This window comes from Bombina bombina, chromosome 11 (genome assembly GCF_027579735.1).
Source record: "Bombina bombina isolate aBomBom1 chromosome 11, aBomBom1.pri, whole genome shotgun sequence".
Lineage (NCBI taxonomy): Eukaryota > Metazoa > Chordata > Amphibia > Anura > Bombinatoridae > Bombina > Bombina bombina.
The window spans coordinates 68,557,460-68,576,476 of NC_069509.1; the positions used below are offsets into that span (position 1 = coordinate 68,557,460).

A 19,017-nucleotide genomic window follows, 5' to 3' on the forward strand; every position below is an offset into this window, starting at 1 on the left:
CTGTCTTATGTCTTCTCCTCTCAGAGTATGGATTCTGTGTTCTGTATCTTTTCTTCTCCTCTCAGAGTATGGAATCTGTGTTCTTTATCTTGCCTTCTCCTCTCAGAGTATGGATTCTGTGTGCTGTGGAGGGAGAGTCTCCAAGTTCCCCACAGTATTATGCAGAAATAAAGGCAGAAGAGAGATACATAGCGTAAAATCGTTTTATTAAAGTAAAAACAATTGTATAAAAAAGACAAATGGCCACTCACATGTTCAATCCTCAAATATATGAGGTATGTAACAGACACTCAATAATAACTTGTAGTATTCCACTTCGTGGATATAAGCTGTGGATGTTATTTTCTTTAAAGAAAGTAACAGATCCGGTAGTGTCCGTTTGTTTCAAAGCCAGATAGCAAATAGTTTTCATACAAACAAACAATAGTATGTAAAAGAATGTATGAGTAGCAAATAGTACCAGTATAGTCAAAGTAGCGATCCTTGACTAATGCAATAGTATAAAATAAATCCCTTACGCATTTCAAAGCTTAATTTGTTGCTCCTTCCTCAGAGGGTGATCGTTCTAAATGGGTCTCCTATCTCTGTCTCTAAGAATCGGGCGGCGGCACGCCCCTTAGAAAATAGTGAGGTGCTTGATTGGTTATAGTGTCTATCCGTCACCAGGCACTTCCTGTATGGACCATGCCTGGTGATTGACGTGCTCTGTTATTGGTTTCCTAAGAGAGCGTACGTCACTAGCGTTATCGTGTGTAACGCTGCATTGACTAGAAAGCATACGTGCCTGTGTTTATGCGGTTGCTATAGATACGGACCTGGAGGATTCTGTCAGTGTTAGCGTAATGAAGTCTGGTAACACCCAATGTTTAACAGTAAATTGCGGTCTTATCGTGAGTGTACCAGAGAAGGAAAATTTTCTAGTCACTAGTCTTTATATGTGTAAGAAACCTTTTCGTGTGGATAATGTTATCAGGTTTTTAGGTGATACCAGAATCTATTCATGAAATGGGATATCAGCCCGGGGCATATATAGCCAGTTTGCATTTAAACTGACATCCCCTATTTACACATAAAATAAAATAATTTTTTTTTTTTTTTTATATACAAATACATTTTTTTGGTGCCTAATCTATGTTAAACTTGAAGGTACCTCTAGTATACATATAATAAGGCTTAAAATTAAACCATGTCGTAATTACATATATTTTTCTTATAAAAAACTGAGTGTATGCACAACATATCAAAAAATGGTGTGTGACCACCATGTGCAAATAGTATACATTGTTCTTGTATACATATCATGTTTTTCAACATAGTCATTAAATGTTATACATTATCCTCTATTCTTTGTTCTGTTACAAAGTTTTCTTTTATACATATATGTAAAATCCTTCATTTAACAGTATATGTGTTTTTGTTTTAATAATATGAGTTAGTGTCAGAAGCTCTCTATAGTGATTCTTCTATTCTAGGAATGCTGCAAGGTCAATGTCCTTGTTCAGACCCCCTGGACTCATGGTTCCAAATTGGTGGATCCAGAAAGTCTCTCTTTTCCTTAGATAAAGCTCTCTATTTGTTCCTTCTGGAGCTTTTTTAATATGTTCTAAAACAGTGCCTTTTAGGCTGGTGGGATCCTTATCATGAAAGTTTTTAAAATGGAGTGGTACACTGTGGTTCTTTCCCCCCCCCCCCTCGATGTTCCTGATGTGTTCTAGCAGTCTTATTTTGTATGGTTGTGTCGTTCTTCCTATGTATTGTAGATTACAACTACATTCTAATAGGTAGACTACATAGTCAGTCCTACAATTGGTTAGTGTGGTCAAGTTATGTGTTTGTTTATTTGAGGTTGACGTTATTTGTTTAGTTGGTTTGTTACCATTATAATGGTGTGAGCATGCTGCACAGTTTAGTCTGTTGCATTTGAAAAAAACAATGCTCTTTGTTCCTAACCAGTTCTTAGTTCTTTCTTTTTCTTTTGTTTTTAGCTTACTTGGGGCTACAATGGATTTTATATTCTTATTTTTCCTAAATATGATACGTGGATTTTTTTCTCCAATTTCTTTTAGTAATGGATCTTTTGTTAATACATGCCAATGTTTTTTCAGGATCTTTTCTATTTCCCTGGCCCCTGTGCTGAACGTAGTTATAAATGTGGCTCCTGGGTTGAATCTCTTATTTGTGTTTTTGTTATTACTTAATAGTTTTTTTCTATCCATCTTTTCTACCTTTGTATAGGCTGTTCTTAGATCTTTCTCTTTATAGCCTTTATGTAGTAATTTTGCTGTCAAAATATTCGATTCTTCTTTAAAGTCACTGGTTTTTGAGCAATTTCTCTTTAGTCTCTGATACTGTCCAAATGGTATATTATTAATCCATTTGGGATGATGACCACTTTTGGCATTCAGATAGCCATTGCTATCAGTTGGTTTCTTGTATAATTTGCTTAGAATTACATTGTTTTCAGAAAATAGAACTAGATCAAGGAATTCGATCTCCTCTCTGTTGCTTTTATCCGTGAATGCGAGATTGAAATCATTATGATTGATGTATGTCACAAATTCTTTTAATTCCATGTCATGTTGCATGTTCTAGTAAGTGCAATACCTACTGGATAAAGTGTGATAAGCATTGTTTCACTTGCAACATGTCCTTTTTATATTTTATTTGTGGCTGGACTTGTTACTTTTATTGTGTTTTTACCTATACGCAGTAATACATGTATGGAATATATGTGAAAACATAGAATTGAGTGCACCTATCATAACTGACAACCAGCATTATACCTTATCCTATTATTCACTCAATATATCCTATTGATGATTCTTCAACAAAGGATAAACATATTTGTATACTAATATACACAGGGAATATGGGAATAGATCTCTATAGAGGCGCTTTTCTCAAAACCCACTACACCCCATTTTTTTACTGGAGGGATTTCCTAGGACATCCTCCCTTTACCAGAGATTCACGGCTGCCACTACTGAATCCCCATTCCACCCTATTATTTAGTCCACTCCTTGCGCAAACTAGGTTCTGCAGGGCCTGGTCCCTAACAGAACACACCCCCCACAATCTCTCTCTCTCTCTCTCTCTCTCTCTCTCTCTCTATATATATATATATATATATATATATATATATATATATATACAAATACAAATCTGCAGATCGACCCACCAACCGTCACCTGCCTGGGTGCAATGATACAATGCAATAATCACAGAAAGGATTGCACTCTCAGGACTTTTTCAATAAGTAGTCAAAATTACTTTAATGGGACAAGATACCCGAAAACGTTTCATTAAAGTATTTTTGACTACTTATTGAAAAAGTCCTGAGAGTGCAATCCTTTCTGTGATTATATATATATATATATATATACGCACATAGAGTATATAGTGAAGGGGTTAAATCACTGTTAAAACAATTATATTTTAATAATACACCATTATGTTACATTTGATATGTATATATGACTATAAATAAAATAATTTATTTTATTATAATTTTATTATATTTTTCATGCATTTTTATGCATATTTTCAAGCTTTAACACATTCCATCAGTTCTCTAAAAGTGGAACATTTCTAAGCACTATATTGTGTTGTAATATTATAGATAATATTGCTCCCTGGGCTATCCATTAAAAGTATAGGGCACACTAAAAAAATGTCAGCCACTTTAAGATTCTCTGGTTAATCATTTTTACCACCTACTGTACTTATATTACCAGACTGCGCAATATTTTTAACACGTGTCTGAGTACAAGATAACGCACCCTGCATTATTGATTTTTGCACTCCATTATTAATCTAGCCCATTTTTTGTTTCATTTAAATATCTGCTTGAGACAATGGGGCCCATTTATCAAGCTCAGAACGGAGCTTGTGGGCCTGTGTTTCTGGTGAGTCTTCAGACTCGCCAGAAACAGCAGTTATGAAGCAGCGGTCTAAAGACTACTGCTCCATAACCCTGTCCGCCTGCTCTAAGCAGGCAGACAGGAATCGCTGAAATTCAATCCGATCGAGTACGATTGACACCCCCCTGCTGGCAGCTGATTGGTGCGAATCTGCAGGGGGCGGCGTTGCACCAGCAGCTCTTGTGAGCTGCTGGTGCAATGCTGAATACGGAGAGCGTATTGCTCTCTGCATTCAGCAAGGTCTTGCGGACCTGATCCGCACTGTCGGATCAGGTCCGCAAGACCTTTGATAAATAGGCCCCAATTTCTTCACTTTTTAGTATAATGATGGCAAAGGCTTTGCCTTCGGGCAAAAAATCCTCTGAGAAATTCCAACTTCCTCAGAGAGTTGTGAAAAAGCGTGAGTGTTTGCCTCCTATCAAACAACTCACCAATGATTCTATTGTTCATCAGAGGCGTGCTCCGGTTATTCCACAACAAAAAAGGGTAAGTAAAAATGTTTTTACTTCTATTATAACAGATTTTCTATAAATTAGACTGTTGATATAGTGTTAGGTTACATTTTTACATTAATTTAAATTCCATACATGAAGTATCTTAGTACCATAATTACCAAAACTGGAAATGTGTTTTCAGTCTCTTAAGTATCTAGATGACTGACTGACAAGCCTGATTTATATATAAAAGCTTTTACAGCACCATAATCAGTTATTAGTTAGTGTTTTGTTATCCCTCTGTTTAAACATGGTCATTAGTAATATAATATAATATCGTTTTTCATGGGGATTATATGAACGCACTGAAATAACCATTAAATTAAATTAAAAAGTAGCCATCTTTAAAAATAATAATAAAAATAATAATAAGGCACTTCTATACATGTTTAAAATACATAAAGAAATAAGAAACATGAACCAAGAAGATATATGAACACAATACAATGTATTTTGTTGAGTTCTATAAGCTAAGGTTTAAAATCCCTAGCCATGGGAGTAAGTATAAGATTCTACAGACATAAACCAGTATGAGACTGCTCTACTGTTTTGTAATGGGCTATATTATATTATACAGTATTACACATCATATTACACATCTTCATTGTGCTGCTAAGGACAATGTAGCAAAAGGCCATCTTGAACATAGAGAAATGATGACCTTTTCATGAGAATACATTTTTAAACAAAAAAGAACAATTTGGCAAAAATGATGATAAAAAATAAATAGCTGGATATTATACATACATTTAATTATCAGATTTAATATGTTTGCGTAGGAGATACAGATTTGTTAGTTCATCAATTTTCGTTCTTTTGCAAAATTAATGGACAGATTTGCAGTAATTTTGTCAGAAATGTATTTATTAGTTGATTTAGTTTTTCCATTTAAAATAAACAGGGGAAGCTAAATGAACTAAAGATAGAATGAACATGTTTTAGACAGAATTAGTTCAACGTTTTTGCAAAGAAATGAAAAACATTTTTTTGCTCTTGTTAGATGAAATATTCTTAAAAAAATGATACATGTATCCTATTCTTTATCTTGACATTTTACGTAAATATAATTATAAATGTTTTAATTTACAGTAAAACACCTCTTGCCTCCATTAATGATATCTGGGAAGGCTCTCCCGATTGCAGAGAAGAAATGCACACCTGCTAAGAGGACTCTACCACCCATCCTCACTACCACCAGTGCCAAGGGTTCCAAATGTCCATCAAATGCAGGAACCAGAAGGTGCATTGGACGCTCACCATCACCTTTATCCAAGCCCATTAGGAAACATGATTTACCCAGCTTGGTAAAGGAAAAAGCGCCACCTCGGCCAAAACTTCCCAAACTGAAGGAAAAACATTCGGTAAAGAAGGGTTTATTAAATGCCATAAAACCAACAAATTTGGAGACTGAGAAGATCAAGTTCTTCAAATCTGGCTACAAATACAACCCTCAATTTACATATGCTCACCCTGTTTCATCAAGTGCTCTGGCCAAGAACTCCAGAGCATCAAACCAATTCCTTCATCAGGTTAGTCTGTTATTCTTGTTTCACCCTTACTGTATCTATATAAGGCTTCTTTATAATTTAGATAAAACCTTTATAATGATTTTTGACTTATATTTTAAAGCATCCTGAGCTATTGATTGCTCTCCACTTGTAATATAGCCCAATGAAAGTAAAAATGATTTTGTTAATAAAACACTAAAGTTCCTTTACTATATAGTCAAACTGAACAGTATATAAATTTGTTCTACTCTCTTGTTATGTATCAGGCTGTCACAATCATGCAGAAGGCTATTGACAAATACGGCAGCTATGAAAGGTTTGAGAAGAAAACAGGAGGCACCTCACTATCAAATAGCTGCATACAGCATCATGTGCAGAATTACTTGTCAAAGGAGGGATGCCTGAGTGAGGTATGCGATATAAAGATGTACATAGAGAGATATAAGATTAACACATCATACTTATGCTAAATGTCTAATAATTGTTGTGGTTAAATCTGTCTTCTTTAGATGAAAGTAAGTCTAAAGTCAGATGTGCCATGCCGTGCCTCAATGGGTATAACACACGGTTCCCCAACATTGACAATCAACACCACAATTGCAAGATCGCTGTGGATGGAAGGGACTCTGAGGCATGAAATAGGTATTTATATATTTGTTTGTTATTATATTGTATGTTATTGTATTCAGTTATACACTCAGAGAGGCCTATTTAACAAAGGTCTGTCGGACCTGATCCGACAGTGCAGGCTCGCCAGAAACATGGACCCTCAAGCTCCATCTGGAGCTTGATAAATGGGCCCCAGATTATGTATTTCTGCTCATAAATAACAGGGATGGAATATGGAAACAACCAGGTACACAGGAACCTTTATGACATACATGTGCACACATACTAGGAAGAATTTTGAAAGTTTGGGGGGTTTGGAACATGACTCAAGTGTTCCCTACAGCCTATTTATTTTTATTTTTTACCTTGTACATTTTATTTGTTGACAGTGGAAATAATCCATCATTCTTTTAGCAATGAAATTAATAAATGGAATGCTGATGTTTTTTTTTTTTACATAAAGATTTCTAGATAGACAAATTTTTACATGTTTATAGCATCTCTTCCAAGTGAGTTATCATATGGATAGCATGCACCTTTCAATATAACTTATAGCACCTCTCTTGATATTCTTGCCAAACATTGCAGTCATTATAGGGAACACTTTGTCTATAATATAAGCAACACTAGTGTTCACTCAGTGTTATAATATTTAGTTTCTCCAACCTAAAACATATATATTATTTCTCTATAGGGACACATTACTTTAGAATGATAAACAACAAACAACAAACATGGAACAGCAAAGCCAGACGTAGGCTATACCATCTAAGCCCTAAGAATTCCACAGAAGAGGGCCTGGCCACCATCAACACTGTCCTGTTCCATGAAGATCCTCTTCTGTGGCATCCAGCAGCCCTCTACTACACAGTGTATCAGGCCAGCCAATCATCTTTTAGTAAAGTCTTCAGAGCTCTTGAAAAGTTTGTGGAAGACCCAAACGTGAGATGGAACTACTGTGTGAGGGCAAAAAGAGGCCAGATAGATACATCTAAGTCAGGTAAATACACATACCTTGAATCACATTTATACAATAATAGTCATAATTTAATTATTTTTTAAGGCATTGCTGATATAGGTCTAGGTTACAATTGAGTACTATTGATAGTGCAGAGTGGAGTTTCTAAATTTGGCGGCCCACACTCAAAATAGCAAACAACATCTCTTTAGCACCCAGTCTACTTTTAATGAATAGTGCAGCCACAATAAACATTACTCATATTGCAAATTGTAATTCATGTGTTGTGCACGAGCGCGTCACATACCAGTGTCAAAGAATTAGCGTTAAGTAGTGTTATGAATTTATATATATATATATAATATATATATATATATATATATATATATATATATGCACTATCTGACCACCAGATGTTAGTTCACCTGAGACTTTCACTCAAGCGCAACCTTTTTACTTTAGACTTGTAATATGAGCACAAGTAGTTTTGAGAGGAGGCAATCTTTTTTTTCAGATCAGTTGTTAAAACATTAATGTTTTGACTTAAAACAGGGGATTAATATATATATATATATACACATATATATTTATATATATATATATATATATATATATATATATATATATATATATATATATATATATGAAAGAGAAAGAGGTCACCTGCGCTAAAATCTAGGATGTGTGTCTCTGGGTATTGTGGGTTAAAACAGCCCAGTGTGCGTCTAGCGTGCTGCCTCTATATTGAAACAGAGTACCCCTGACTCTGTAAAAAATGTATAGAAAGAGAAAAAAACAATATAAAAGTGAAGGCGCTCATCTTTACAATATATAGGTCTGTTGTTCAGAATTGATCCTTCCGTTATGGGAATGAAGATCCTGGACTCTCTTTAGATAGAAGAATGTAGACTGTAATCCGTCTTTTTTATCTTTCTTCGATGGTGGTAGGAATACTTGATTCTTGTTTGTAATATCCCTTAGAGAGAGGTGCCTTTTGGTGGTGAGAATCACCGTTCCCTCAGTATGCAGTCAGGACGTTGTTCATAAAATCCCTCAATCAATATTATCTATAACTTACCTCATATTGATTGAGGGATTTTAATGTAAGCGCATATTAATACTTAATAAATATTTACTTTGTGTAAAAACAATATTATGCTATGTGCTTCTGTTTTTCCTTTTATGAACAACGTCCTGACTGCATACTGAGGGAACAGGGATTCTCACCACCAAAAGGCACCTCTCTCTAAGGGATATTACAAACAAGAATCAAGTATTCCTACCACCATCGAAGAAAGATAAAAAAGACAGATTACAGTCTACATTCTTCTATCTAAAGAGAGTCCAGGATCTTCATTCCCATAACGGAAGGATCAATTCTGAACAACAGACCTCCAGGGATACCACCAGGACATAGAAGTTGCTTTACAGCGAATCACCTTTAAACCAGGGCACTCACCTTACCTCATACGATTGAGGTAACAGCTGGTAAGCAGTAATTCCTCAATTGATTCAACTCTTGTGATATAATTCACCAACAAAAGACTTATATTTGATATACATATATTTATAATATATATTGTAAAGCTGAGCGCCTTCACTTTTATATTGTTTTTTCTCTTTCTATACATATATATATATATATATATATATATATATATATATATATATATATATAATAGTTCAGTTTTGTTTTTTGCATAATTGATTTTAAGATACCAGATTGTGGGAATGTATTAATCAGTAATAATTTATTGTGCTATTGTGAGCTTTCATTTATCTGATCTGTTTTATGACCCTCTGTATTTTCCCTTAGGTTGCTTCAGTAAAGATCAGGTCTATCTTGAAGGAGTGCTTCACCTGCTGAGGCACAGGGCAACCATTGACTTCAAACTGCTAACATCTATGGGCAAGGTATGTTTTATTCTCATATGATAAACACGTTATTAGATACAACATACGTCTAATAAATACACAAAGATAGAACAAACTAAGTAGAAAGAAAACACTATTCACTTCTGGTTCTAGAGAATCCTTATAATGAAATAATTTTAATAAAAATAATAAATGCCTTAATCAATTAATTAATTAATTAATTAATAAAAACATTTACATAATAAAACACACACATAACTTTAGCCGTTCATGATGCTTCATCAGAATGCATGTGTAAAAAACATCTTATGGTAAATCACAATTATTTTTTTTGGGTGGGGTGTGTTGGTTTTCTTTTCCATTCCAATCCACTAGAAAATCCAAAACTTGCATATCTAAAACCAGTAAAATTATTAAATAATAAAACAACAGACCTTCACAGAAGCAAAAGATATGTGGCCAAATCAAAAGTGAAACATGACAGCTAAATAATTCAAGACTGACGATATTTTGAATGCAATTTTTGTCACATAAAGATAAACATTGAATATTTAATATAATTTTGTTTCATTTTACAAGTCAATACATTTGCTAACATTAAGCCCCCTATGTCTGCTCTACATGATACAGACTCTTACTTTGTTTTCATGGTTATTGTTAGCTCTAAATTAAGGTAAAACTACATTCTGAACAATAATTAGAGTATATCATGCTCATCTGTAGTACATATTCTCATGAAACCTCACACATATCTTAAAGGGTTTTAGACAAACATGATGCAATCTAACCTACAGAGACATAAGTAAAACAATTCCTATATTCTCTCTTTTACATGTCATGATTACTTCTCAGTAACTTTTAAACTACTTTTCTTAAAGGTCTCCTATAAAGATCTGGACCGGCTCAAAGAATTTGCAGTACTGGACAATACCAGGATACCCAGTTTTCTGCATGACTGGGTAAAATATATGCAGTGCCTGGACAACATCATGAGAGCCAATGAGATTTGTGATGAACATCTAGCGATGCTTATTGGCTAAATCTGCATTACATCGTTTCATAGGAGAATTGTATGCGCCACAAATCTGCCAACACTCCTATGAAAAAGCGGTGACGATGTCATCATCTTTGTGAACAATAGGATCATTTTACCATCTAAATTAATAAAAAAACCCATCAAATATATGTCTGTTTCTTTTTCTTTTTTATGTTATAAATAAGAACAGATAACAGTTTATTTATGATGTCCACTTTTCCAATAAATTTAAGTGACATGAAACCCAAAATTTTTCTATTATGATCCAGATTAAGGGGTCAATTTATCAAGGTCCACCCGACATCGCTAAATGCCGACAGTATTGTGAAATGCTTGCGCAATGCCGCCCTCTGCACACTCGCAGCTAATTGGCAGCTTGCAGGGGTGTCAATCATCCTGATCGGATCGGGATGATGGCAGTCCGCCACCAAAAAGGTGGCAGACAATTTAAGCAGAAGCGGTCTTACAACCACTGCTTCTTAACATATGTTTCCGGCGAGACAGAAACTTCGGGAGTAGAAAGCAGAATCTGCTGCTTGTTAAATCTACCCCAAAGAATGCCATTTTTAAACATTTTCCAATTTACTTCTATTATTAAATTTGCCTCGTTCTTGTGTTATTCTTTGTTGAAGAGATATCTAGATAGGTTGCATGCACATGCTAGAGCACCACATGGCAGGAAATTGTGCTGCCATCTTGTGCTCTTGCTAATGTATAACATTGTTGCAAAGCTGCTGCCATTTGGTGTTGCAGACACGTGCACTCTCCTGAGCTTATCTGCTTTTTTAAAAAAGGTTAACAATAAAACAAAAACAATGTGATAATAGAAGTATATTAGAAAGTTCTATTTTAATCATAAAAGAAATTTGGGGTTATAATTTGAAAATGGTGTTTTCTTCTACTGCTATAAAGAAGGTGAAGTGAACCCTGCAGAATCTAGCACCATGAACAAGGATTGCTTGTTCAGCGCAGGAACTCAATTTTATCTTTTCCTAACTGGCAACAGCAAATTATACAAAGAAAATGTAATTTTTCAGAGGTCTTTTCAAGAGATGTGTTCTTGGGCTGCAGAACAATGCAAATGCTAGCAAGATGATTGTATTAATTGCTTTTAACCTCTTGTGCCATTTAGATGTAGGTACTACACCACTATACTTTGCCCAACAAATAATGTTGATGTAGTACCTATGTCCAACTCAGAGAGCATGCTGCAGTCCCCACTGTCAGCTTAGACAGCGGAGACTGCAGCTGGGGCAGAAGGCATCTGCCTTCATATGGTAAGAGAGCACTGATTGTGCTCCCCTACTAAATGAAGGCAGATTACTGATACTTAGCGTGTCACTCTCTGTAAAGATAAATGCTGGTGCCAGTACTAGAGATGTAGGGAGGAGGGTGGACCAGCCCAATGACCAGGGGGGAGGGAGGACTGGTATCATACATTACAGAAAAGGTATGGAGGGAGAGGGAGGGGTGGAACCCTACACTATGAAACAAAGTTGGCTGAAGGTGGAAGGAGGGGATCCGACCTACACTACAGAAAAAAGGGATCTTCAAGGAGGGCTTCTACACTACGGAGAAAAAAATAAATACATTTTAAAAAAAAATTGTTACTGGCTAAATAACAATAACACATATGGAAGTGGGCAGTGAGAGAGGGGACTGTAAAAGAGCTGTTGGAGGATCAGGAAGGTGGGAGGGTGAGGAGGGACCCCTAAACTACACACACATATATATATATATATATATATATATATATATATATATATATTTATATATATATATATATATATACATATATATATATATATATATATATATATATATATATATATATATATATAAGAAATAAATAAGAAAGGCACTCTCCGTGTAAATAGTAATTAAACTTTTACTTAGATGAACGTTTTCGGGGTTACCCCCGTCCTCAGACCTTACAAAACAAGTGAAACAGTGAACTATTTATGTGATTACCTGGTTGCGATCCTGCCAGAGCGTTTAGCGTCCCCATAGCGCAACTGCGCATGCGCCAGAGTATGTACAGAGGCCCTGGAGGTTCAAAAGAGTCACAAAGTCAAACCACAAATAGAAAAAGTAAAAACAAGAACTGTTGCATACAATTAAAATTAAAAGCACGGCACTTGGCAACTATAGGGGTTACTGATAGAAACAAAAAGATTGTGAATGATGCGTGTTACAGTGTTAGATTAGATTGAGTCTACGGTATTGTGTAGAGTGGCTGCGTGTGAGGGAAGCATCAGTGATCTACATGACAATTTACAATAAATACCAAGATCATTAGATATGTATTCATTTAATAAAATTAATTTCCCCTAATGGCAAAGAACTCTCTGAGGATCTGAAAAAAAGAATTGTTGCTCTACATAAAGATAGCCATTTGGACATTTTCATTTAGGGGTGTACTCACTTTTGTTGCCAACGGTTTAGACATTAATGACTGTGTGATGAGATAATTTGAGGGGACAGTAAATTTACACTGTTATACAGGCTGTACACTCACTGCTTAACATTGTAGCAAAGTGTCATTTTTTCAGTGTTGTCACATGAAAAGATATAATAAAATATTTACAAAAATGTGAGGGGTGTATTCCCTTTTGTGAGATACTGTATATCTCCCCCTGTATAGTACTAGAACTATGCCTCATTCATATGTAATATGTGCCATAATTACAAAGGAACTACATGTAAGTCTTATTGTAGTCAGTCCTGTTCTTATTATACCATCGGTCACTGTCATGTTTCAAGAAAATAAGTAAACACAGCATGAACATCCATCTAATATACAAATTAATGAATTAGACTAGACACTCTACAACTGATTGTCTTATCTATCAAGCAGATCTCATAAGCCTGCAGAGTTATTCACTGACTAAAAAAAACCAAGCATATATTAATCTGTTTAACACCCTATATTGTATAGGGTTAATAAATTTAAGATAGGTGGCGGCGGTATAGGGGCGGCAGATTAGGAGTTAATATATTTATTATAGTTGCGGCGGGGTCCGGGAGCGGCGGTTTAGGGTTTAGCGGCGGTTTATTTAGTTGCAGCTGTGTAGGGGGGGGGCAGATTAAGGGTGTTTAGACTCGGGGTACATGTTAGGATGTTAGGTGCAGACACTTCCCGTAGGAATCAATGGGATATCGGGCAGCAGCGAACAAGAGCTCTCGCTGCTGTCAGACTCCCATTGATTCCTATAGGATGCGCTGCCTCCAGGGCGGCGGATTGAAAACCAGGTACGCTGGGCCGGAATAGTACCTGGTAGGTATTTGATAACTACCAAAAGTAGTCAGATTGTGCCGAACTTGCGTTCGGAACATCTGTAGTGACATAACCATCGATCTGTGTCGGACTGAGTCTGGCGGATCGTAGGTTACGTCACTAAATTCTACTTTTGCCAGGCTGTAGGGCTTGATAACTACGGCGAATCAGCCTCGCCACAAATACGCTTCGGAATTCCAGCATATTTGCGGTTGACGGCTTGATAACTAGAGGCCATTGTATATAACTGGTACTGAGCTTAAGCTACTTTTAACAGTGTGTGTTTGTGTGTGTGCAGGTGTCGGTCTGGACTCTGGTTTTTGTTGGCAAATATTATTAATAAAATTATTGAGTATGCATGTGCCAAATTGATAGTTTATTTTTCTTTTACACACTGAGTAATAGAGTGGGGCAATCTTTTTTGTCTTTTGCAATCTCTTTTTGCATTTTCTCTTCTGAGCCTGTGTCCTGAGCATATATCTATTTCTTTCTACGTTGGCCCCCTCTTGTGTTTCCTCCTCCCCTTGAGTGGGGTTGGTCCACATGAAAAACCTGTGTGTTCCCTGAAACTTTTACTTGCTTTTGTGTATCCACTTTAGTGGCCATAACGTATTTATTACTTGATTCCCCTGATTTAAGTGTATAATGAGTATTCCCAGAGCTAGTAGCTACATCACCAAGATTTACCACAGAGTGACCTACTTTATTACTATTATTACTATTAATATTATTAGGGTTTGTGTACTGTGTATTATCAGTTGTTTCACGAGATATTGCATGCTGCTGTATACTAGGCACTCCCTGAGGTATGGTAGAAACCGTGGATTGTTCTCTCTCTTCTCCTGATTCCCCTTCTGTGTCCGAAAAAGGTGAATCTTCTCCTGTTCCTCCTCTGTCTTGATCTGGATCTTGCTCGTTGATTATTCTTTCCTTGTCTCCAAATGTACACAGTATTAGTCTTGTAATCTTGGCTGTCCCTTTCAAACTTTCCTTGTTTGGTTTAATCGATTTCCGTTTTCATCTGTGCAACCGCCTCATCAAGTAGATTGTCCAATGTATTGTAATCCTTATGATCAATATATCTGTTGATCTCATTCTGAAGTTCCATAATCTCTTCTCTCAATTTTGCATGCTGTTTCTTTTTAAATGTAAATATGAGACGCATGAGCCTATATGAGCACTCCGATAGGATATAGTTCCAATCTTCCACAAAGGATGTGTCTTCTACCAGGAAGGTGGGAAACTTCTTTATCCTTAGCCTTCTTGGGATTAATATTACTATTAATATTATTAGGGTTGGTGTACTGTGTATTATCAGTTGTTTCACGAGATATTGCAGCCTGTACATGCTGCTGTATACTAGGCACTCCCTGAGGTATGGTAGAAACCGTGGATTGTTCTCTCTCTTCTCCTGATTCCCCTTCTGTGTCCGAAAAAGGTTAATCTTCTCCTGTTCCTCCTCTGTCTTGATCTGGATCTTGCTCGTTGATTATTCTTTCCTTGTCTCCAAATGTACACAGTATTAGTCTTGTAATCTTGGCTGTCCCTTTCAAACTTTCCTTGTTTGGTTTAATCGATTTCCGTTTTCATCTGTGTAACCGCCTCATCAAGTAGATTGTCCAATGTATTGTAATCCTTATGATCAATATATCTGTTGATCTCATTCTGAAGTTCCATAATCTCTTCTCTCAATTTTGCATGCTGTTTCTTTTTAAATGTAAATATGAGATGCATGAGCCTATATGAGCACTCCGATAGGATATAGTTCCAATCTTCCACAAAGGATGTGTCTTCTACCAGGAAGGTGGAAAACTTCTTTATCCTTAGCCTTCTTGGGACCATTTCCAAAATTAGATATTTCTCTAGGAGTTTTATATCCCACCACATCCTGTATTCTTTTATTAATTTATTCTCCATTTGCTGGAATACATCCCCCATATTAGGATTCTTTGCCCCTAATGTGAGCAGCTCTTCTATATTGGGCCTCTGTGCCTCATAATCTGTTTCTGCTTTCAATGTTAGGTGTGTAGCAATATTAACGATTTGATCCATGTTAATAAACATGATAAAAAACAGACTGTACCCTAGAGATGCTCAATGAGTGAGAGGAGTAGTGATGTCCCAAATAGTTGGCCGGCGAATAGTTCCCGGCGAACATAGCTTGTTCGCGTTCGCCGCGGCGGGCGAACATATGCAATGTTCGGTCCGCCCCCTATTCGTCATCATTGAGTAAACTTTGACCCTGTACCTCACAGTCAGCAGACACATTCCAGCCAATCAGCGGCAGACCCTCCCTACCAGACCCTCCCACCTCCTGGACAGCATCTATTTTAGATTCATTCGGAAGCTGTATTCTTAGTGAGAGGAGGGACAGTGTAGCTGCTGCTGATTTAATAGGGAAATCGATATCTAGGCTAGTGTATTCAGTGTCCACTACAGTCCTGAAGGACTCATCTGATCTCTGCTGTAAGGACAGCACCCCAAAAAGCCCTTTTTAGGGCTAGAACATCAGTCTGCTTTTTTTTTCCTGTGTAATCTAATTGCAGTTGCCTGCCTGCCAGCGTGTGTGTCAGGCTCACAGCTCATACTGTGCCCACTTGCCCAGTGCCACCACTCATATCTGGTGTAACAGTAGTGTACATTTAAAAAAACAACACTTTTTTGACTGTGAAATAATAGCAAACAGCTGCCAGTACCCAAGATGGCCGCCAAAAAGGCAGATGGGGAGGATCAGGGAGGTTGGGGGCTAAGGGGGGATGCTACACCACAGCATATGTAAATATGCTAAAAAAAATTAAAAATTTTTAAAAACATTTTATTTTAGTACTGGCAGACTTTCTGCCAGTACTTAAGATGGCGGGGACAATTGTGGGGTGGGGGAGGGAAGGGAGCTGTTTGGGAGGGATCAGGGGGTCTGATGTGTCAGGTGGCAGGCTGATCTCTACACTAAAGCTAAAATTAACCCTGCAAGCTCCCTACAAACTACCTAATTAACCCCTTCACTGCTAGCCATAATACACGTGTGATGCGCAGCAGCATTTAGCGGCCTTCTAATTACCAAAAAGCAACGCCAAAGTCATATATGTCTGCTATTTCTGAACAAAGGGGATCCCAGAGAAGCATTTACAACCATTTGTGCCATAATTGCTATTAAGCTGTTTGTAAATAATTTCAGTGAGAAACCTAAAATTGCGACAAAATGTAATTTTTTTTTTAAATTTGATCGCATTTGGCGGTGAAATGGTGGCATTAAATATACCAAAATGGGCCTAGATCAATACTTTGGGTTGTCTACTACACTACACAAGCTCCCTACATGCTCCCTAATTAACCCCTTCACTGCTGGGCATAAAATACGTGTGGTGCGCAGTGGCATTTAGCAGCCTTCTAATTACCAAAAAGCAACGCCAAAGCCATATAAGTCTGCTATTTCTGAACAAAGGGGATTCCAGAGAAGCATTTACAACCATTTATGCCATAATTGCATAAGTTGTTTGTAAATAATTTCTGTGAGAAACCTAAAGTTTGTGAAAAAGTGAACAATTTTTTTTTATTTGATCGCATTTGGCGGTGAAATGGTGGCATGAAATATGCCAAAATGGGCCTAGATCAATACTTTGGGATGTCTTCTAAAAAAAAAAATATACATGTCAAGGGATATTCAGGTATTCCTGACGGATATCAGGGTTCCAATGTAACTAGCGCTCATTTTGAAAAAAAAGTGGTTTTGAAATAGCAAAGTGCTTCTTGAATTTATTTCCCTATAACTTGCAAAAAAAGCAAAGAACATGTTAACATTGGGTATTTCTAAACTCAGGACAAAATTTAGAAACTATTTAGCATGGTTGTTTTTTGGTGGTTGTAGATGTGTAACAGATTTTGGGGGTCAAAGTTAGAAAAAGTGTGTTTTTTTCCATTTTTTCCTCATATTTTATAATATTTTTAATAATAAATTATAAGATATGATGAAAATAATGGTATCTTTAGAAAGTCAATTTAGTGGCGAGAATACCGGTATATAATATGTGTGGGTACAGTAAATGAGTAAGAGGAAAATTACAGCTAAACACAAACACCGCAGAAATGTAAAAATAGCCCTGGTCCTTAAGGGAAAGAAATTGAAAAATGGCCTTGGTCCTTAAGGGGTTAAAAAAAAAACTAGAAATTTGACTGTGAAATAATAGCAGTCAGTTTCCTTCACACGTGTGCGTTTCAGGGCCTGCCAGGGCACAGTGTCACACCAGTGCAACTCATATCTGGTGTAACAGTAGTGTATATTTGACTGTAATAGATTGAATAGCAGTTAGTTGTCTGCAAGCGTGTGTGTCAGGCCTACAGCGTCTACTCTGCCAACTTCTGCCAGTGCACAGTGCCACTCATATCTGTTGTCACAGTAGCTTGCACGCATAGTACCACTAATCAAAAAAAAAAATGACAGGCAGAGGCAGGCCACCCCGCAGGGGCCGTCGTGGTGCTGTGATTCCCTTTGGCCCTAGAATAATGCCCAGTGTTCAGAGGTTACGTACCCTGAACTCGAAAAGTTCTGAGGACATAGTTGACTGGCTAACACAGGACACCCAATCTTCTACAGCTTCCGCTCAGAACCTTGACACACCATCCTCCTCCAGCTTTGCTTCGGGCACCTCTCACGTTACCACTCGCCTGCCTGCCGCCACCACCAACACTAGCACCACAGCCGCTTCACTTGATCTATCAGAGGAGTTATTTACACATCAGTTGGAAGAAATGAGTGATGCGCAACCATTATTGCCAGAGGATGTAGATAACAGGGATATGTCTCAGTCAGGCAGCATTGCACACATGGACGTACAGTATGATGATGTTGTACCCGCTGCTGCTTCCTTTGCTGAGTTGTCAGATACAAGTGAATCAGTTGATGATGACGATGCGTCCGTCGATGTCACGTGGGTGCCCGCTAGAAGAGAAGAAGAACAGGGGGAAAATTCAGATGGGGAGACAGGGAGGAGGAGGAGACGAGTTGGAAGCAGGGAGAGGTCGTCGCAAGGAGCTAGTGGCACAGTCAGACAGCATGCATCGGCACCCGGGGTCAGCCAGACAGCACGCCAATCAACGCATGCTGTTGCCACCACCAGAAATGCCGTCATTGCAGAGCTCAGCAGTGTGGCATTTTTTTTGTGTGTCTGCCTCTGACAACAGTGATGCCATTTGCAACCTGTGCCAAAAGAAACTGAGTCGTGGGAAGTCCAACGCCCACCTAGGTACAACTGCTTTGCGAAGGCACATGATCGCACATCACAAATGCCTATGGGATCAACACATGAGTACAAACAGCACACAAACTCAAAGCCGCCATCCTCC

General features: G+C 37.3%; 1 protein-coding gene across 1 annotated transcript; it reads left to right on the forward strand.

Moving 5' to 3' along the window:
* The first annotated feature begins 5,766 nt into the window (after positions 1 to 5,766).
* LOC128641908 (putative tyrosine carboxypeptidase MATCAP2) lies at positions 5,767 to 10,404 on the forward strand. The gene is made up of 6 exons (XM_053694492.1): positions 5,767 to 5,943; positions 6,189 to 6,332; positions 6,432 to 6,564; positions 7,226 to 7,531; positions 9,306 to 9,403; positions 10,243 to 10,404. The coding sequence occupies exons 2-6, from the start codon at positions 6,201 to 6,203 to the stop codon at positions 10,402 to 10,404; spliced, it is 831 nt and encodes a 276-aa protein (XP_053550467.1). The 5' UTR covers positions 5,767 to 5,943; positions 6,189 to 6,200.
* Positions 10,405 to 19,017: the final 8,613 nt, after the last annotated feature.